General features: G+C 53.4%; 1 protein-coding gene across 1 annotated transcript in view; it reads left to right on the top strand.

Annotated features, from left to right (window-relative positions):
- Positions 1-21,104, top strand: part of NID2 (nidogen 2) — a 51,213-nt gene that overhangs the window by 16,585 nt on the left and 13,524 nt on the right. Inside the window, exons 4-11 of the mRNA XM_030559173.1 lie at positions 2,904-3,619; positions 5,864-6,013; positions 6,104-6,349; positions 7,760-7,960; positions 9,542-9,772; positions 15,250-15,393; positions 17,241-17,369; positions 18,757-18,900. Coding sequence (XP_030415033.1) covers positions 2,904-3,619; positions 5,864-6,013; positions 6,104-6,349; positions 7,760-7,960; positions 9,542-9,772; positions 15,250-15,393; positions 17,241-17,369; positions 18,757-18,900 — 1,961 coding nt within the window. The remainder of the gene's footprint in view (positions 1-2,903; positions 3,620-5,863; positions 6,014-6,103; positions 6,350-7,759; positions 7,961-9,541; positions 9,773-15,249; positions 15,394-17,240; positions 17,370-18,756; positions 18,901-21,104) is intronic.

Here is a 21,104-nt window from a genome sequence, read left to right as displayed (position 1 = left end):
ATGCCGGTTGCTGGATCTGTCAGAGCTAAAAGCAGAGGTTGCCTGGGAATCTGGTACGCAGAAACACGTGCTAATCCCATTGCCTCGGTTGATGGTTTCCTGCAGTTTACATACTCCCGTTACTGCAATGAGGTATTGACTAGCTCAGAGGTCCCCCTAGGGGGGATGCAGAAGAACGTTTGGGGGGTGCGGCTGGAGCCCGGGCCAGCCCTCATGCAGGGCGGGAAGGGAGTGTCACTCAGCTCTGCTCCTGGCCCTGGTCCCAGCTCCTAATCCCACACTTTGGGTCCCGGATGTCGGCCTTGGCCCTGGCCAAGGCGTTGTTCCCGCCCCAGCTGTGCCCTCAGCCCTGACCCTCTTACCTCTGTCCGTGTTCCCCTCCTCCCGGAGCCGTGGCCTCACTCTCGGCCCCAAAGGGGAGGGTGTGGACAGTGCTTTGGGGGTTGCGAAGTAAAAAGTTTGGGGACCACGAGACTAGCTGAATCAGTGTTATTTGCTCCTTCTCGTAACACAAGAACTAGGGGGTCACCAAATGAAATTAATAGGCAGCAGGTTTAAAACAAACAAAAAAGGAAGTATTTTGTCACACAACAACAGTCAACCTGTGGAACTCCTTGCCAGAGGATGTTGAGAATGCCAAGACTATAACTGGGTTCAAAAAAGAATTAGGTAAGTTCCTGGAGGATAGGTCCATCAATGGCTATTGGGCAGGGTGGTGTCCCTAGCCTCTGTTTCCCAGAAGCTGGAGCTAGGCAACAGGGGATGGATCACTTGATGAGCTGGCTGGCTTGGAGGACATAATAGGTGCCACTAAGACATGGGAAATACGAAAACAAGCAGGCTGGATGGGTAGTGTATTGACATTGGTCAAGCCCATATGTTGAGTGAAGCCCTGGCTCCACTGAAGTCAATGGGAGATTTGCCGTTGACTTCAGTGGCTCCAGGATTTCATCTGTTCTTGCCAATGCTCCTCGGCGCTTTTGGTGAGGTAGAACACAGTCCAGGTTTTGCGGAACAGCCTATTGTTATAGTGACATGCTCCCTGTCTTCAGGTGTGTCAAAGGTGGTTATAAAGAGGAGGGTGATCAGCTGGGTTCCCTCTAATTTTTCGCACCCATGTGCAGAATGAATTTTGTTATGTGCACTAATATGACACACACCTTCATATTGGTGCACATAACAAAATTCATGTGGTGAGGGTGGGAACGAGGGGTTCAGTGTGTGGGAGTGGGGCTCAGGCCTGGGGCAGAGGGTTGGGGCACAGGGATGTGGGCTCTGGGGTGGGGCCAGGAATGAGGGGCTTGGGGTGCAGGAGGGTGCTCTGGGGCTACTGCAGGGAGAGAGGACTCTCCCTCGCCCCCAGCACTCTCTCCCTGCAGCAATACCCACGCCGCACTGCTCCGGCCAGGTTCCCTGAGCGCCTGCGTGGCGCTAAATAGGCTGCTGCATGGCCACGCAGCTTACAGGGAACTTAGGTGATCAGTTGTTCTCCATGCCACCAAGGGGAGGACAAGAAGTGATCTGTTCATATTGCAGCCAGGGAGACTAAAGTTAGATATTAGGGAAAAACTTTCTAACTCTAAGGCTAGTTAAACACTAGAATAGGTTACCAAGGCAGGTTGTAGAAACGCCGTCATTGGAGGTTTTCGAGAACAGGTTAGACAAATACCTGTCAGGGCTTGTTGCGGTGTCCTCCCTTCTGTGTCAGCACACAGGGTGGGCTGGATGACCTCTGGAGCTCCCTTTTAGCCCTAGGTGTCTAGAAGTCTGTGAATTCGGAGAAAGTTAAAGAGCCGGAGACATCAGAATCAGTTGCCATGGAAGTGCTCATGATGTCACCAACCCGTTAAAGACTTCAGTAGGGCTGAAACTCACCCATGTACAGAGAGGCAGAACACTAGAGAAGCCTTCAAAACTGGGCTTATATGGTCCTTAAGTGTCAGATAGGCCTTGTATTGGCCTTCTGCACAGAGGGGGGATTTTGTCCAAACAATGGGAGCTGTTGAGCTTGTGAAATGGCAGCCGTTCTGTACATGATCGCTGTTCTCAAGTACCAGCTGTTCTCCTGCACGCAGCTGAGCTCAGACATAAAGAACAAGGGAAGAAAAAAATGCAGAAAATGTGACATAAAGGCACAACTGTTTCTATAGAAACTTTTTTTTCCCTACAAGGCACTAGTGCCTATTTAGGCCTGGCGCAGCTCAAATAGCAGGCTGCATAGAACTCATCAAATTGAATTAAAAAAACAGCTGTGAAAACATATATAGATTGAGATTTTCTAAGAAATAACCTTTGATTTTTCCTCCTGACATAAAATATTGACCCTTTCCTGTGCCAGAAAGATCACTGCTAAAATTTTCAAATGGGACGAGTGATTCCAGTTTAAGGGGGGCCAATTTGAGGCCCCATAAGGGAGGCAATGTAGTGGGTAGAATATTGCACTCGGGAGACTTGGCTTGGCCACTGGTATGCGGGGTGACCTTGGGCAAGTCACTGCCCCTCTCTGTGTCTCTGTTTTCCCCATCTGTAAAATGGGGATAATGATACTGATCCCCCTTTGTAAAGTACTTGAAGATCTACCGATGACCAGAGCTAGGTAAGGGCTAGGTATTATTATTAAAGGGGTCTGTTTTTTCAGAGGGGAGTAGTAAGCACTTTCTGAAAATCAGGCCCCTTTAAGGTGTTTCAGGTGTTTGCCGCCCCTCCCCCTCCTCCGCCAAATCAGTAGCCATTTCTGACCATTTCGACCAGTATCTCCAATTGTACAGTCAGTCCTCAGGCAAATCTGCCATCGAGCACGGTGGGAGATTTTGTCTGAGCAGGAGTTGCTGGATGGGACGCTGTGTGACTTGTAAGCAGCTGTAAATAGTAGTTGCATGTAACTGTTTGTAATTTGTATCTAGAACAAGCAACTCTGGGATTCCTGGCGTATGGGCCTTCCACATTGGCAGCACCTCCCCACTGGACAATGTCATGCCAGCTGGAGTTGGCGAAAAGCCTTCCGTGGGGCATTCCCAGCAACCTCTGGAGAGCACGCTCAGCAGCACCACCTTGGAGCAGAACGTCCTGGACGCTGACTATCCTGATGAGGACATAAACTATGCTGAGCCGTTTTACGACGAGAACGAAGAAGACGACATTGAGTACCCGACTGAGCTGGTGCCTGATGTTTACACGAGACTTGATGTTTTGTACAGCGAGCCAAGACGCTCCGGTGCCACGCTGGATTCGGAGCTGGAATCCACGTTGCCGTATCTGGTGTCCAGCCGTCGGCCGGCCTATCCTGAAATGCATCGGACAAAGGAAGGGCCATCCCAGGCGCCTCCTGCATTGGAAGATGAAGTGGAGTCCTCCCAAAAAACAGGAATCAGAAACCCATCCTCACTAGAGACCAAGGGCAGCCTGCTGGAGCTAATGACCCAGGGGCCACCAGCGAACCCTGAGCAGGACGATGCCCAGCCCTACCCAGACAGTGACACTGTACTGTCCAAGACGGATATCTTTCCAGTCTACCCACAGCGGGAGGTCATGCGTGAGGGCTACCCAGAGAACTCCCCTTCCTTTAATCGTGGGAGGCAGGTAGTTGGTGTGGACGAAGACAGCAGCTTTAACCAGGAGGGTAAGTGACATGAACCCAAAGTGTCCGTAATTGATTTCCAGCTGTTGGGTTTCTTTGTAGCTAACAGCTTTTAAAGCACTCTTCACCAGAAAGTCCTGTTTGTTGATTAGGAAATGAGTGAAATGAAGATCCATCGAGCCAGAACCTTCACTAGTGTAAACTGGCATCAACTGCATTGAAGCCAGCTGGACTTCCACTGGCGTCTGGGAAGTGACGCCAATTCACACCAGCTGAGGGTGTGGGCCATAGTGAGCGATTTAACTTGGCCATGTCCCACAGAACTTAAAATCTCGTATCCACTGAGCAATAAATGACCTTCGTCCCAGCAGTGAACTGAAAGTAGTGACACAGGGTCAGATTCTGATACCCTTAACTAGAGCAGGAATTCAGCTACATTAATGGGAAGAGGGATTTAGCTTAAGGTTTGGAGTGGGGAAGTACAGATAATACAGTGGCAGGGGCATCGTTATTTTGGGAGGGGGTCAGTGCATAACCCTACACTGGCTTTGGGCAAGAGCGATTTGTCCACCGCAGGGAACTAACTGCCGGGACGACACATTTTACATGTGCTTGTAATATTCAGAAATCTTACTGTTTAACTTCCTGCAGCAAGCGTGTGAGGGGCCACCCCGGCTCCCAAAAGGCAGGGGAGCTGTGGGAACTCTTAGGGGGATTAGGTGATCCAGAACAGAGTGAACTCCAAGCTTACTTCTGCTTCAATTCATACTCTACGAGGACCAGGTGGAGGTGGCAAGATTATCAGAGAGTTTTGGAGATGTTTTAAGGACATAGTAACTGGGCTGAATCCCTTGGCCCTATGTTGGGGAAAGTGGGCGGGAATGTGGGAGAAGGTAAGTCAGAGGGAGGTAGCGTCTTTGTGTGAGAGGCTTGCATTGGCTGGCCCACTGCGCTTGGCTGTGCCTATGACAGCTGACACAAGCCATGGGGAGCTCTGCCAGACCTCCTCCTGAGTCATGAGGAGGTGAGTGACAGGGAACGAGAGTAAGGAGTTGTTGTTAACGTGCAGAGAGAGAGAGCTGGGCTGGGGATTCCAGGCTTTCTGAAGTATGAGGCATCATGTTTAACAGCTGCCGGCTAAAGTACTATAGCCCGGCTGTTTGCTGAGAAATACAAGCTGCATGAGGAAAAGGCTGCCCAGGAAAGTGAAAAGCAAGAAAATCCAGAAATTGAACCTTTCAGCCATTGCAACAACGGGCAGTTAGGAACTGGCCCTTACCAAGGCAAATGCTTGAGAGAACTTAGGCAGGCGGTAGCTGTGTGCACATGGACACTGGGCCAAACTCCCTCCAGGGGTGATTGCACGGAACTCAAGGACTTTGGCTCGTTTATGGCAATTCCCACGAAGGCTGCAGCTTTGTAAGCTGCTTCGCTCTAGTGAATGGTGGCATCTGAAATGCGTTCACGGTCTGCCCTGGGCCCATGCAGTGGTGACTGTCTCTCTCACTATCTAGGAGGGATTCCGGCTGGAGTTTTCAGTTGGGGCTAAGGAGTTGGGTGCTAAAAACCCTTTGATCTTCAGTTGGGGTTGTGTGCCTAACTTCCTAAGCCCCTTGGAACCTCCCAGCCTACGTGAATGTTACAACTGTCCTTTCCGACAGTACAGAGTGCTAATTAAGAACAACTCCTCATGTGTACCCTTGAGAATGGCCAGTGGAGGTGCTGGGTTTAATCATTCACATAGTCACCCATCTCACCCCAAATCTGTGGCGGGGGGAATTCACCCCTGTGGATGGGGGACACTGCCTGGCTGCAGACCCCCTGGTGGAATATAGAGTCTGCAGGTTTCCTGTACTGCTGCAGTTCTCCTTGGGATGGATTTTTCCACTACTACATGCCTGGCCCCTGGGTAGAACTGGGGAACAGTGGAACACACTGGCTGTGTCTGCACCTATTGTCTTGTTTACCAGTGGAACACCTAGTGTGTTTTCACCAGTGGAAAACGTGTTTATGACACAGGCCCCGAGCCTGCAGTCCTGCTACAGGCTAAACTCCCTTTGGAGTCAGTAAGAGCTCTGTCTGTGCAGAATCTCACCCACCTTGAAGGGACAGCTGTGTTTTCCCACTCCAGACAATGACAGTTCGAAGGCAGATGTTGTCAGGTTTCCTCTAAGATCTGAAGGTTTTCGTTCGGCTTTGTACAGCTCCGCTAGTAGAGTGCTGTGCAGCTGGTGACATGCTAAGGCCTGGTTCCTTACTACGCGCTAACCTGTGCATTGGATTTAGGGTTCACGTACAATACTGCCAGCAAGGAAACCTGCGACCGGAACCGCAGCCAGTGCTCCCAGCATGCCTTCTGCACGGACTATGCCACCGGCTTCTGCTGCCACTGCCAGGCCAAGTTCTATGGGAACGGCAGACACTGCTTGCCAGAAGGTAAATTGTAGTGGGTGTTTGCAGGCTTCAGAGCTTCTGGCATTGACTTGTTCTTTGAGACTGATCCAAGGTGTTGTGTCCTCTTCCCAGGGGCCGCTCACCGTCTCAACGGTAAAGTAAGTGGGACTCTCCTGGTGGGACAAACGCCTGTACGTTTTAGTGCCGTTGACTTACATGCGTACATAGTTGGAAATGATGGGAGAGCCTACACGGCCATTAGCCATATACCTCAGCCGGCAGCTCGGGCGCTCATGCCGCTGACTCCAATCGGAGGTCTCTTCGGGTGGCTTTTTGCTCTGGAAAAACCAGGCTACGAGAACGGCTTTAGTGTCACTGGTAAGTGGAAAGCATCATGTTTAAGTACGCAGTGCAAACAGGGCATGGGCCAGGGCCCACTGACTCCCAGGGGAGCATCTCTCGTTGACTTTGAGGGGCTCTCGAGGAGTGAGAGGGGTGGGGTGGAACAGCTAATTGTCATGAACACCCAGTGTTATCTGAAGTGCTGCTTGTTTTCACCTTCTGAATCTCCAAAGTTAGGGGGCTGGTTCTACTGATGGAGGAAATGAGTTATTCTGGGGGATCGTGGCAGGCAGCTGCATGCTTGCCGTGCCCCCCCTCCTGGCCAGGGGTACTTCTGTGGTGCCCTGCTAACAATTTCTCCCCTCTTCAGGGCTCTCCCGTTACATTCCCCTCTCCCAGGCCCTCCTGGCCAGGCTTTTCTTTCCTTTGCCCCATGGCAAACCAGAACTGCAGCCGACACCGTCACAATTCCCCTGCTGGCCTGAGGCTCTGGCCCCAGCTCACGGCCAGGCCCCCTGCCCCTGGTGTTCTCAGCAACTCTCATGACCCCCGTCATGGCGGCTTCCTGCTGCTCTTCCGGTGGGACCACCTGAGCCAACCCAGGTGTAATCAGGCCTGGCTAGGCCTCTGGCCCGTAAGGGCAAACTACCCCTGTGACAGGGGTATGAACCGGTTGTCTTGTGTAATGGCTACGTACTCCCTTAAATTTCCCCTCCTTTCCTTGCACGCGGTGCCTTTCAGCCTTGAGCACCCTAACCCCCATTCCTCCCTTTTATTCCCCTTCTGTGACACTCGCTGTCCTCTGGCTGGTCGTCTTTGGAGCTCTCCTGAAAGGCCAGAGGGTTCCCTACAGGAACAAGAGGCATTTTCTCCTCTTAGGACGAAGGCTCATAGACAGTGGGAGGTAGGCGCCGCAATATCTCCGAGGACTGAGGCGTAAGTCTGCTGTCTCTGGGTGCTCTTGGGCCCCACAGACTTGGAAGCTAAAACGCCGTGCAGAATCTCCATCCCCATGTGATCTCATTACACCAGCGTTGGCCTAGCCTTTACACCCAAAACGTTATTGCCAAAAAATCCGGTCAGTACTTGTGAACGCACAGTGCAAACTCGGGTTTGGAATCTAAGTGACTAGCAGCGTTGACCTATTCCATGCTGAGTGCTAACACGGATGATTAGTCTCCCCTTTGTAGATGCATGTGACGTGGTGCTCAGCTTGGTAGGCCGTGTGTGATATTTGCACATGCAGATCTTTAAACCAGCCTCTTGAATCCAAAGGCTTCAGAAAAGGTTGGTATTATTGACTGGTATTTTCTGGTGCCGCTCTGGGCTAACGATCAGCTTGTGTTATCTGTCTCAAATGTAATCTAAGAAGTGGGTAAAAATAGTGTTAGTTTATCCATTAAAACAGCTGTAGCAGAGCTTGGTTTTCTTCCCTGTTCATTGTAGGTGCTAAATTCACCCACAATTTGGAAGTCACTTTCTACCCAGGAGAGGAGAGAGTCCATATCACTCAAACAGCTGATGGCCTGAGTCCAGAAAATTACCTGAGCATTAAGACAAATATTCAGGGCCAGGTGCCTTTTATTCCGGAGAAATTTACTGTCCACATTGCACCGTACAAGGAACTTTACCACTACTCTCACTCAGGTATGATTGAAGGTGCCCAGAATCTCATTCATTGTGTGTTTTTGTTTTGCAGAGCAAATGTTGATAGCCTGCTATTAGCCAGGCTGGGGTGTTTGCCCACAGCGTGTTATGCACACTGGAATTCCGCAGGGTTCTGCGGGGTTTTTCAAGTAACCAGTGGCCATCTTTAAATTTTCCACCATTATCTGCAGAGAAACTGCTTCCTTGTAGGACTCACGCTTCCCCGTTTGTTTTGGGGACACCGCCCTTTTCTAGGCAGAAGGACGTGGTGCATTTCCAGGACTCTGTGCCTTGTATAACGTCCTCCCAGCCGAAAAGGGCTGGACTGCATAGATGGAGTCCAAATCCCAGATCAAAATCCTCTCCTGAATTTTGCAGATGGTCTCTGCCTTGCTGAAGGGATCAGCCGAAAGCCAGGAACAGTCCAGAATATGGGGGTGTTTGGAATCCAGATCTGAGCCCTGACTCGGATTTTGTAGTCTGAGATTGGCGTGGCTGCCATTGTAACGTGGCTGCAGGAGTCAGGCTTAAGTGATAGGAGGCCTCCCGTCCATATCCCCCCCCATGCTGTGCATGCTTGCTTCATCTTGAAATCACTCAGTTTCCTGCTAGGGTTGCCAAACTTCATAATATTTTAAAACGGACACTCCCGCAAGCATGCTGGAATCTCTCCTGCCCTGCCTCTTCCCCCTGAGGCCCCACCTCTGCCCCACCTCTTTGCCCCAAGACCGCACGCCCATTCGCTCCTCTTTTCCCCTTCCCCTGTCGCTCGCTGCTCTTCCTGGCTTCCCCACCCTGGCCTGGTTCGGGAGGGACCCTTCTGCGGAGCTGGGGCTGGGAGCTGCAGCCACCTGATGCAGGTAGGAAGCGGCTCCAGCTGAGTAGGGGCCGGTGTGGGTGATGACCTGGCACCGCCTCCACCCACAGTAACCGGACTTTGGTTGTCCAGTCAGTAGATCTGACCGGACGTTGTCAGGTCCGCTTTTCGTCTGGACTTCCCTGTCAAAAACTGGGCACCTGGCCACCCTGTTTCCTGCATGGCAGTGCTGAGGGCTAGCCAGAGGCCATTGGCCCAAGCCCAGTGCTCACATCTCCAGCCAGTGAAAGTATTGTGGTCATCAGTGCACAAAATTAGTCTATGAAAACACAGTTGTATTTACTCCTTTCTTCATAGCTCACTGGTGGGAGAGGGATAGCTCAGTGGTTTGAGCATTGGCCTGCTAAACTCAGGGTTGTGAGTTCAATCCTTGAGGGGCCACTTAGGGATCTGGGGCAAAATCAGTACTTGGTCCTGCTAGTGAAGGCAGGGGGTTGGACTCAATGACTTTTCAGGGTCCCTTCCAGTTCTGGGAAACAGGTACATCTCCATATATCCTCTCCCCCACCCCTTCTCCTTTGCTTGGGCTCATCCACCTGTTATCGCATTACTCCTTGAAGCAGGGATGCCATGCTTGGAAAGTGGCCCAGCCCAACAGGGCCTGGATCCTTGATACGAGCCGCTAGGCATTGCTGCAGTGCTAATAATAATTCATCAAGCTACCACATGCTTGTATGACCAGGGTCCCTGGTGCTGTTTTGCAGCCGTGACTTCCACAGCTTACCGCCAGTATTCCCTCATCTCTGGGAGTATCAACCAGACCTTTGCCTACCGACTGCACCAGAACATCAGCTTCTACGACTGCCTGCCCGCCCGCCACCACAGGGACGTTCCTGCCGTCCAGCAGCTGAGCGTGGATCGGATCTTCGCTTTGTACAACGATGAGGAACGGGTCCTGCGCTACGCCATCACCAACCAGATTGGCTCCAGAGAAGGTGAGCTCCGCCGAGTCATCCTTGACTCGTCGGCCTGTTGAAACTAGGGGCCGAATTCCCTGCCGGTGCAACGCCCCTGCTTTCAGTGTGGCCTAAAATAGCATGCGGCAAGGAGAGGGAAGATCAGCGTCAGTCTAATGTGACTACAGGCCCAGCTGTGAGTGGAGTAGTGAGCTGCACCACCGAGACTAGACCTGGGAGACCTTGTGGCACTGTGTCACAACCCTCTGCTGCTTCCCGTTGGTCCCTGGGGGTTGTGATTTCCTGCCAGTACATTGCACCACCCCGTGCTGTGGCTCAGCTAGGCTGGGCAGGGGTCAAAGCTCTCTGTTCGTCTGCTCCAGGACGGTGGTGAAGCACTGGAATGGGTTACCTAGGGAGGTGGTGGAATCTTCTTCCTTAGAGGTTTTTAAGGTCAGGCTTGACAAAGCCCTGACTGGGATGATTTAGCTGGGGTTGGTCCTGCTTTGAGAAGAGGGTTGGACTCGATGACCTCCTGAGGTCCCTGCCAACCCATATCTTCTATGATTCACTGAATGACCGGCTGACTCGGGTGGCCCCAGACAAAAAGTCTTGGTAGCCCATGCGCGAGGGCAAGGGGAATTTTTCCTCCTCTGCTCAGGCTCATGGTCCAAGTGGTAGTCTGGCCCTGGGTGTAACTGCTGGTGGAATGATACAGTTCCTGTGAGCACACGCAGGCTTGAACGCACTCCAGTACCAACCCCTGTAGGAAATGTCTGTGGCGCTCATTTAGGCCACATGTACATGAGCAAAACACCGCTGACCTCTCTGGCTTTGCCTCATTTTCACCCAGGTGGAGTTTTCTCACTGCTGTGAAGAGACTGGATTTTTTTTGTCCTGCTAAACACGTGCCATTATGATAGATCCCTGCAGGACCTCATCTGCTCAGGATTCGGCCCACAGTGAAAGCTGTTAGTCTGAGTGCATGGGGTACCAGCAGGGGTTTCGCTGGCTGGCATATGCCGTGCTTTGAGATACATTCGGTTTGGTTTTTAGGCAGCTCTTTCCCACTGTGAACTCTGTTGCAGGGAGGGTACAAAGCTATCTATGCGGTGGACAGAGCTGGCCCAGAATAACCACGAAGTGTTCCTTCGTGCTGAGTTTTATTCTCAGTGCTGAAAGGCAGAACCCTGGGGTCTGGTGTGTTTTTTCGACTTGCAACCCCGTCCCCAGCCATGAAAAAACTTAGTGACGGGTCAAGTGGAAAGCAAGTACCCTCCCCCCCACACACACACATCTCCCCCTGCCTTCTCTTGGCAGAGGTCTGTCTCCATGCTGGCATATCCAGTGATGTCACAGCCGCCCATCGTTTGAAATACAATGAACTCCATTTCCCAGCAGCCACTGCTGCTTCCTACAACTTCAAAACTTAAGTCAAGAAAGTGGTAACATTCCCCTGGCTTTGTGAACTTTCACAAGATTCGGCTTTGGCTCTAAGAGAAAAGTAAAGGAGCAAATATGGGTATTTTCCCACCCAACTCTACTATGGTGGTGTCTAACAGACCGTGTTAGAGAACGAAATGACTAGGTTGGCAACACAGCTTCAAAGGGACTTGGTCTCTCCTCATTCAAAAAGGCACCGGGACATTCATGTGTTACCCATCTAGCCATTTCAGTCCCTTCTTGCACAGCATAAGGACAGCACGTTAGCAGAGTGGGGAGGATTGCTTCATTATTTTTGTTCTTCAGCCAAAGCAGATTCTACATGAAGCTTTACTGGGAGTTCTGTGTACCGGGATGTGTGGGGGTGTGTGTAATCACTGTCTAATCTACTGGCACAGGAGTTGCTCAAGAAAAGCTGGAAGAAGAGAAACTCTCATTATGTCTGTACAGGATCAGATTTGGAGCCAGATGCTGCATTCCTTGTGCAGACTTTTATTTCCTGGAGTGGGGTGATCAGAGGTGGTGCTGAGTGTATTTCGTAGTACTATGCGTGCAGTGAGCATGGTTCTGGGTGCATCCGGGGCCTGCCGGCGTCAGTGGAAAGATTCCATGGGCACTGGATCGGGCCCCGGCTTTGTCTGCATTGTTACCTGTTGAGCTGCACATCACCGTCGGTGGCAAAAGGACAGAGAAGCCGGAAGTGTGAATCTAGTGTAAATGTGGGGAGGAGAGAGCTGATTAAGGCCACGTGGTTTGGTTGGTTAGGTTGGGGACGCTCTTGCGCAACCATCAGAGCAGAGAGCTGGTTATCCCTCTGAAGAGGGGTCTTCCTATGAGTGGAGCCTGAAACCCAATCTCCCTGTTGGTCCCCGGGGAGCTGTTATCTAAGTGGAATGCGTGTGGAACAACACAGCTGCCTGCACTTTCTGGGAACCTCATTGTTTCCAGGATGATGGAGTAAAAGGGGCTGTGTCCTTCCTGAATCAGTAATTGGGAGCCAGAGCTAATGACCCTCCTCTTCCTTTCCTGACCCTGGGGAATGTTGTGTGGAATTTAAAGGGCATGTTGACTCTCGCCTGGGGCAATCACCTGGGAGTGGAGAGCTCTTCCCACTACAGGGTGAAGCGCTAGGGCGTGTGCAGGGTGTATGTACTCTGCTTAAGGAGCAGAAGCCTTGAACGAAAGCCTCCCAAGCCTCCTACCCTAAGCAAGTAAATTAGTTCCAGCTCTTGGGGTTAGAAAGTCAAGCCATTTAATAGAGGCCGTAAAGGATCCAAAGGGGGACACTAGCCAAGTGCAGTAATGGGATAGAGGAAGAGCCTTTTGAGAGCGCAACCGGGACTAAATGTGAGCGGGATTCAGAGTCTGCGTCTCAGGGATGGTTCCGTGTCAGGGGCCTGTAGCAAGTGAATTACACCAGGATCACGGCCAAGTCTGTGTAGCCTGGGCTGATCACAGAGCTGGGCGTGAAGACCCAGGTCCCAGCCCCCTCAGAACTTTGGGGAGATTCACATCCATAGGTAGCTCTAAACTCCGCAGCCAGCGGGGCAAAGCAAAACCGGATCCACGCCGTCCCGCGCTGGGGAAATGTTGGCGCTGGGGCTGGAGTTAGCAGCTGCGATCTGTAGGCATGGCTGTGCTCTGGCCATGGCCAGCGGAAGCCCCGGCAACCTCCCTAAAGCCAGGCAACGTGTGCTCAGGGGGCTTAGGCTGGAACGGTCCCAGTGCCGGTCCGATGCATTCTCAGCAATAGGATCCTGGGCTGGAGTTGCCGGAGTCACATCAGCACTAGTGGGAGTTCTGAGGCTAAAGCCACTCCTGCGTGCCAGGCAAGCTTATCTCCGGCCCAGAGCATGCGCCCTGGGGAGGAAGGGGCTGTAAAATGCTGGCGTGCTCCCCCGTGGGGCTTCCTATATCACCCATCACAGCCTGGTAGGAGAGCAGCCCTGGTTCCTGTGCAGGGCCCTGGTTCCTGTGCAAGTTGATGGAGAGTGGGGCAAGTCATGGCTCTTTCCCAGCCCCCGTGCATTGGCTTCTGCTGAAAATACAGTCCAGCCCTGTGGACTCTGATTCATGGAGTCCAAGGCCAGACGGGACCGTTGTGATCATTCAATCTAATTTCCTGTATAGCCCAGGCCGGAGACCTGCCCCTGAATCATTCCTGCCGCAGAGCTTTTGGGAAAACAGCCAACCATGATTTAAAAATGGTCACTGATGGAGAATCCACCCCGACCCTTGGCAAATTGTTCCCCTGGTTAATTACTCACCCTGGAAAATGTACACCTTATTTCTCATCTGAATGTATCTCGTTTCAGCTTCCAGCCATTGAAATGATTTTGTGGTTTGCATTCGTTACCCAGAGGGGTATTCTGGGACCTGTCCAAATGTGTAGAAGATCACACCTGCTCCCTCTAGCTGATTACGTTATAAATTGAGCTGTTCTTCCAGTTGGTTTTCAGATGGGCCAATGTAGATAATGCCAGTTTCCACTAGGAAAACCCATGAAAACGCAGCAACAGAGGAGACTAAATCCTTTGAATTATGATCTTGGTTGAAAGCTGGCGAGTCTTTACTCATATCTTACGGTGTGGTCAACGAGAGTTTGGCTTGTCTAAAAACTGACTAGAGACTTCAGGGTTTGGTGCTGGCTGGTCTAGCTATATTTAAAGCTGGTGGAACTTTACCATCTCAGAAATTCTTTTCTTTGAGTTTTTCGGTGCTGTTTCTAGGAAACCTAAACCAACAATTCTCGATTTCATCGCAAACTCACAACATGTCCAAGGAAACATTTTCAAAAGCACCTACGTCACCGAGGCCCAGATCCTCAAAGGCATTCAGGCACCTAACTCCCATTGAAATCAATGACTTCCCTGAGACGTAGGCTGCTAAGCCACCTAGGTGCTATTGGAAATGGGAATTACAATCCTAAATCACTCAAGTGCTTTTGAAATTTCTACCCCAGGGCCCAATCCAGCATCCACTGAAGCCATGCAAATGCTATGGGAAAGACCCCATTGGACTCCACCAGGTGTTGGGTCAGGCTCTTCACCTTTTGAATTGATCTTGCCAGTGAATTAAGAGGTTTTAGGTAGTTTCTCTAACCTAGAGACAAAGTCTAAAGCTGAATTCAGTCTCTCCCTGACTTTCCTAAACGAGGCACTTGAAGAGCCAGTTCTGGCTTTGCCCGGGCCCGTGCCTGGGGCAGCGCATAGGAGCAGCCTGGAGGCAGATTGTTTTGGAGTCACACTCTGCGCCCTGGTTTCCTCCTGCTCCGTGGGGATGCTACCTGGCGCAGCTGTTGGCTGTTGTGTTGGCAGGCTGGAGCCAAAGCTGCGCTGCATGCAGGAGGGGCCCATAGATGGGGAGCCCGTCTAGTGGATTAAGGGGGTACCTCCCACCTCCTTAGTGCCTATCTGGGATGCAGGACAGAGCAGCGTCCAGCCCTAAATTAGCCAGGGGCTGCATCCCCAGCAGCAGTTACTGTAGTTCTGTCTTTGTTTTGGGTAACCAGCTGTACATGGGTTGGCTTTAGAAAGTGCCAGCCGGCAAGGTGCATTCACTCACTCCCTGGGTCTTTCTGCACCTCTAGGGCACAGTTCTCCTCCAGAGCCGCAGTGCCCTGGGATGATGGTCTCCCACTCTGCAGCCGGCACATGTAAGGAGAGCAGAATGCCAGAGCCAGGCTTGCCTGGTGGGTTAGAGAACTTCGCCCTTGTGCTCTGCGTGCGAGTGATACGGTGGTCAGGGGGCAAGCTGTATCTTCATTGCTTAGCACATGCGATACAGCTGTGTGCCCTGGGAAGGCAGTGTGGGCTAATGGGTAAGGCCCTGGACTTGGGAGTCAGGAGAGCTGGGGTCTGTTCCGAGCTCTGCCACTGCCCTGCTGGGTGACCTTGGGCAAGTCACCTCACTTCTGTTTCCCATTCTTCCCTTTGGGGCAGGGGCTCTCTCGCTATGTTTCTGTGCAGTGCCCAGTACAATGGGGCTCTGATCTCTCTGGCTTCTCCTGTAATATACATACCTGTCCCGTGGCGCCTCATTCAGGTTTGCCGTTTGCTTTCTGGCCAATCTAGGTGGCACTGACTTGAGCACAGTGAACCCCTGTTATGATGGCACCCATGCATGTGACACGACAGCGCGGTGCCAGCCGGGCACCGGCCTGGATTACACCTGTGAGTGCACGGTCGGCTATCGGGGAGATGGCAGAAACTGCATGGGTAAGTGGAGAACATTGCTAGCGGCTTCTCGCTGATCGCAGGCTTAATTCTGCAGGTCAGGCTTGGCAATCTACAATCCACCATCTTGCCTTTCTCTGTACGTCCTTCCTGAAGGGAGATTTATAACGATACTTACTTAATGAGAGTGTACCCAGCACTTTTCATTGGATGAGCTCAAAGCAGGGTAAGTATCATGGTCATGGGGAAACTGAGGTACACAGCAGGTCTGGCCCTGATCCACACAGCTATTTAGGTGCCTTTCTGCCTCTGTAGGTGCCTGAGTCCGCCATTTAAGTGCTACTGGCATTTCCAAAGCCGCCGTTCAGCTGCCGCCTAACCCAGGAGGTGCCTAAATCCCCAAGGCTCCTAAGTTTCCACCAGTTGGCATTTGCAAAGCTGCTGATGCCACCTCCCAGTGAACGAGCTGCTCTGAGCCCAGCTCAAGCCAAAGCCTTGGAGGCCCGAAGGATTCTCAAACCAGACGGGGATCCCATCACGCCGGCAGGGATCTTGTCATGCCAACAGGGGCGTTTTCTGAGTCTGCCTCAGGCCCGACACCTGTCAGACCCCACAGCAGGAGGGCTGGAAGCAGGCCGCTGATACGAGGGGGTGCAGAACATCACCTGCACAGAGACCGCCAGCGCCCAAGGAAATGTCGGGCGGACAGGAGAGTGTGAGAAGCAGACTGCTAGGGCCTGGGCTGCCTCAGCGACTGACCTGGCTCAGGGGCCTGTCTCCAGGATCAGGTTTGCAGCTGAGGGAGGTGCCCATCTCTGGCCCATCAGCCTGGAACACCAGGCCAGTGGCCTAGGCACCTGAGCCCCGCTCCTTGGCATTTCCCACCTAGCTAGCTTTGGCAGCACCCCCCTCAGCTTGCTGGCTTCTGAGGATCCTTGTTGGAGGAGCCTCACTCGCCCTGTGCATTGTACAGAGAGCCTGGGTACCTAACTTGGGGCTGAGAATGGCTCAGGCCACCGAGAGCGACGCCTACATACCTTGGAGGATCTGGGCCGGCGACTTGAGAAAAGCCACATAATAATAGAATAATACTTACCTAGTAGGTAGCATCCTTCGTCCGTACAGCTCCAAGCACTTTACGAAAGAAAGTCAGCAGCAGGATTGTACAACAGGGAAAACTGAGGCAGAGAGGCCCAATGACTTGCCTGTGATGACTCTTCAGGCCAATAGAACATAGGTCTCTGACTATTGCCTGGACCACGCTGAGTCCTTTGTGGGCCTATGGCAGAGTTTCCCTGAAGTCTAGTAATGCTGGGCCTACGCTGCTGAACGGGAATCCAACATTTCCGGGAGCTTGGTTGCGGGTTTTGGCCCAGCTCCAGAGCCTAGCTCTGTCATCCTGCTCTAATTATGTTGAACATTTTTAGTGGGAGGGGTGGGGGAAGTCTCCCAAGAATTTTTCTGGAGGGGAGGAAATTATATACACATGTCTGGGGGGAAGCGGGATGTTTGGAGCCGGATTCTGCCATGCACATCAGTGGGGTTACACTGGTGTAAGCAAGATCAGGATCGGGCTCTGTATTTGAGTCAAGCTGGAGTTTTTCTCACAGACTGAGTTGCTGTTTGTTAGTACGTGAAAGGGGAGGGCTCATAGATCTGCTTCCTCTTAAAAACATCTGCAGATGTTTCTCTCGCCCTCTCCTGGTTCTAGTGGACGGGGGCGAAATGTTCCTGCCAAAAGAGAGCCAAACAGGTGCTTAGGAAGGAAACATTTTCACTCCAGATCAGCCGGTTTAAATGGAGACCCCTGCGCCGAGGCCCCCGGGAAGTGTGAAAGCCAGTGTTTTACCCAGCCGGCTGTGTAATTGGGTTCTTCTCTTCCTGCTCAGACGTCGATGAGTGTGCAGAGAGCCTCAGCAGATGTGGCCACCGCTCCGTGTGCATCAACTCTCCGGGCAGCTACAGGTGCGAGTGCCCCAGCGGGTACCAGCTGGCAGGCGACAGGCCCGTGTGCGTGCGTAAGTGTCAAGCCCATGTGTGAGTCTCCCTCCACCCCTGCTGTACGTTCCCTGCCTGCTACAGCACGTGCCAACGGCTTTCTCCCAGGATCCTGCTCCCACTGGAATTGGAGGGAGCTTTGCCATCGCCTGGCAATTACTCCAGAGTTGGCCCCAAGCACTGTCTGGGGCACGTTCTGTGAGGGCCTACTTGTGCCACCCGTATTCACCCTGATTGGCGCTGCCCTCCCGGGAGCTGCCTCATTGCTTGCCAGGGGACCGTCTGTGCGTAAGGGTGGTGGAGGACTGGCTCCTGAGCTGCACCAGTGCTGCGCTCGGCACGCCTCGGGTCGTTACCGCCGCGCTAGTCCGGGCGCTTGCCAAGGCGTTGGCCCGCACACTGAACCCTCTCCCCTGAGCTCGGTGGGGTGAGAGCGCTCAGGGGCAGCTTTCACTCAGGTAGCTCACCCGCGTGCTGCTAGTCCTCCGTCGCCGTCCCACAATGCCCCCCGCGCACCCAGAAGGACAGAGACATTCTCCTGCCACTCACTGTGGCCCAGCTCCCTGCACGCGGTGGGAGGCGCCCCCCAGAAGCTCGACTGACATGCACGGGGGAGCACAGCACCAGTGAGGGCCCAGTGACGCAGGCAGGGCTTTGTGGGCTGGCTGCTCGCACCTGGGTGAGGCTGACCTGGAGCTCGGACCCGGGTGCAAATCACCAGGCTAACCCTGCAGTGAAGATGGGCCCTGGGAGGTGGGACAGGGCAAAGGTGGCCTTCCACTATCTCTCAGTGCAGGCCATCAGCACACGTTAAAGCAGCCTGAGGGCTGTAGTGGCTTGTAATGCCCACCCCCCCTGGGCTGTAAAGCCAGTGGGCATCACCAGAGCACAGCGCACTCGAGCCAGACCCCCCTCCCAGCCCTGCCGTGCCCTTCTGTGCTGTGGGAGTGGAAGCATAGAGAGGGTGGTGATGTGCCAGGGCCTCACCCATTTGCTGTGTGATGGTGCGCTGGAATGGAGGGGGCTGCCTGGCTGCTGGTCATTTATGTAACCATGTAAAACCCGCTCCCGCGGCGAAGACGCTTTCCTTGTAGGCAACTGTTGTGCCTATTCCTTTGAATGGCAGACGGGCCAGGGCCAGGCCTCTCTCGCTGCGGTGCCCAATGCTCCAATGAGCCCACCTACAATGGCATGTAGCTGATTTGCCACTGCCAGCGGCAAATATCTCCAATGGCTGGTGATGGGACACTAGATGGCCAGGAGCGGGTGAGGTTCCATGGTCTGCAACGTGCAGAGGTCAGACTAGATGATCACGATGGTCCCTTCTGGCCTTAAAGTCTAGGTGTCCGAGAGAGCAGGCAGCCCCAGGCCACTCACAATCCTCGTGTCATGTCGTTCCCTTTCCAGCAATCCCCCCGCCATCCAACCCCTGCGAAGATGGCAGCCACACCTGTGCTTCGGCAGACCGCGCCCGCTGCATTCATCACGGAGGCGGCTCGTTCAGCTGCGTGTGCCTGGCGGGTTATACGGGCAACGGGCATAATTGCTCTGGTATGTACACTCAGACTGGCGTGGCTGGGTTCCTCACCTTCCTCTCTCCCTCTGGGGTGCTTCCCTGTCAGGACCCTGTTCTCTGCTTGGACCGTTGAGGGGAGATGCCAATTTGGGTTGGTGATGACACGCTGCAGAATCCAGATCTGGACTCAACGTTCAGGGGATGTTGGCATGACCCTGTTCCAAAGAGAGAGGCCATTTGCAAAATGCAGCTGCATCTCTGGGGTCAGATTTTGAACACCCCTAGAGGCCAGGGTCCTTTGGGGCTCTGCTGGGTCCGTCTCTACACTGAATGATCCCCATGTTAGCCTGAAGTCCCCAGGCATGGGATTTGTCCTCAGAGAGGAAGAAGAATCATCGTAGAAGATTAGGGACCTTAGGAGGTCATCTAGTCCAACCCCCTGCTCCAAGCCCTTGTTGGGCTACAGAACGTACAGCCTGGGCAGGAGGAGGCCGGGTTACTGCGAGCCTTATGCCTGTTGGATTTTCCCCGCAAGAGAGCGCCTTGCCCAGGACCCATCTCCTGTGCTCATTCATGCCAGCGGGCATGGGGCCAGTGTCTTCAGCAGGAGCAGGACTGGATTCTCCGTTAGCCTCAGGACTGGGTTGTGACTTCAGACCCAGACTCCTCTTCTGCCTCTTCATTGCCCCCTGGGGAGAGACGTGGGGGTGGGGTAGCGATTGGTGCAGGCTTGGACCAGGAGTAAATTATGGCAGCCCCTACCCCCGTGCCGACTCAGCTGTGCTGGCCCGTGAGTGGGTGAGACGAGCCAAGGCCCCACCCACTCCCCATCCCCCTGCTCCAGGGATGGAGCAAATGGGTGCTTAGTCTGGTTTATTCCTGTACCTGAGGGCTGGAGAGCCAGCATAAGGAGGGATTTTATTCCCTTACACAGATGCCTAGTCCCGGGTCTGAACTCCTGCATTCCTCTCCACGAGCCCCTGCAGAGCGTGGCCTGAGAGTCTGGTACGCCTGAGGCAGCAAGGGCTGCCGCGATGTGTGTCACTACAGCCAGCCATCGAGGGGATCGGTTTCTGCGGCATGAAGGGTTTGCAACCTGTTGACCGAGTCCACCCCTCGAGGCTCTGGTGATGCCTGCAGCCGGGGCCGTGGACAGCCAAAGCGCTCCCTACCGAAGGGGGAAAGCCAGCCTCTTGGCAGAGGCGCTGAACGTTCTTTTGTGAGGGGGCTTCTCCTCCCCTCCCCCAGGTGCTGTCCTGTATTTACGGTGCCGAATACGTTCGCCGCCGTGGGGCAGCTGGAGGTGCTGCTGGGGCAGCGAGAGCAGCACTGACGGGTGCACTCTGGGTAGCCGTCAGGACGTAAGGGATGGTCAGAAAGACCTCGTGTGGGAATCCAAATGCTCACACATGCGCTGCACTTCTCTGATCCTGGGGTACTGCCCTAACACAAATAGCAAAAAGGAGGCCCTCGGCCGTAGCTAGGTTCCTAGACGCTGTGGAAATCGATGGAACGGGACGCTAGCCTGATCTCTGTGCTGGGGACAATCAACAGCTACAGCATTGGTCAATTTCAGTAGGATCTTAAGAGCGGGTTGTGCTCTGTGGGGTCAAGGGAGTCAGTCCCGTCCCCCCCCTTACGCTCCCACACAGGCTACCTGGAGCTTGGGTCTGGGAATAAGTAGGAGTGCACCCTCGCTGCGTCCCCCAAGTGGGGGAGTGGGAAACCGACTGAGCCTGAGCCTGCCCCTGGGCTGGGGTGGGGTTCTATAGACCAGCTGTAAACTACTGCCTTGTGGGATACTCCTGGTGGGAGGCAGAAGTGTGTGTGTGTTTGGGGGGGGGGGGGGACACAGCTATGTATCACTATAGGCTGGGTGCGGGGATCTAGCCACCACCACTATTATTATGTTTGTTGCAGTAACAACTAGCAGTCTCCACAGAGATCAGGGTCCCCCATGCCAGGAGCTGTACAGCCCTCTGGTGAGCGACCGCCCCTGTTCCAAATGGCTCAGTCTTGCGTTTCCATACGTGTTAGCACAAGGGTGGAGCTTTATTATGTAACAGTATTTCAGTTCCCACTGACATAACTGCCCAGAAGTGTCTTGTCATGAAACAGGCCATGAGTGTCATTGCATGCTAACTGCCGGGACCGTCTGTGTGAGCCTCTGGGAACACGAGAATGCTCTAGTCCAACCCCCTGCTCAAAGCAGGACCAACCCCAGCTAAATCATCCCAGC

This window comes from Gopherus evgoodei, chromosome 4 (genome assembly GCF_007399415.2).
Source record: "Gopherus evgoodei ecotype Sinaloan lineage chromosome 4, rGopEvg1_v1.p, whole genome shotgun sequence".
NCBI lineage: Eukaryota > Metazoa > Chordata > Testudines > Testudinidae > Gopherus > Gopherus evgoodei.
The sequence above is the reverse complement of the archived record's forward strand: the minus strand, read 5'-3'. Positions and strand labels throughout refer to the sequence as shown.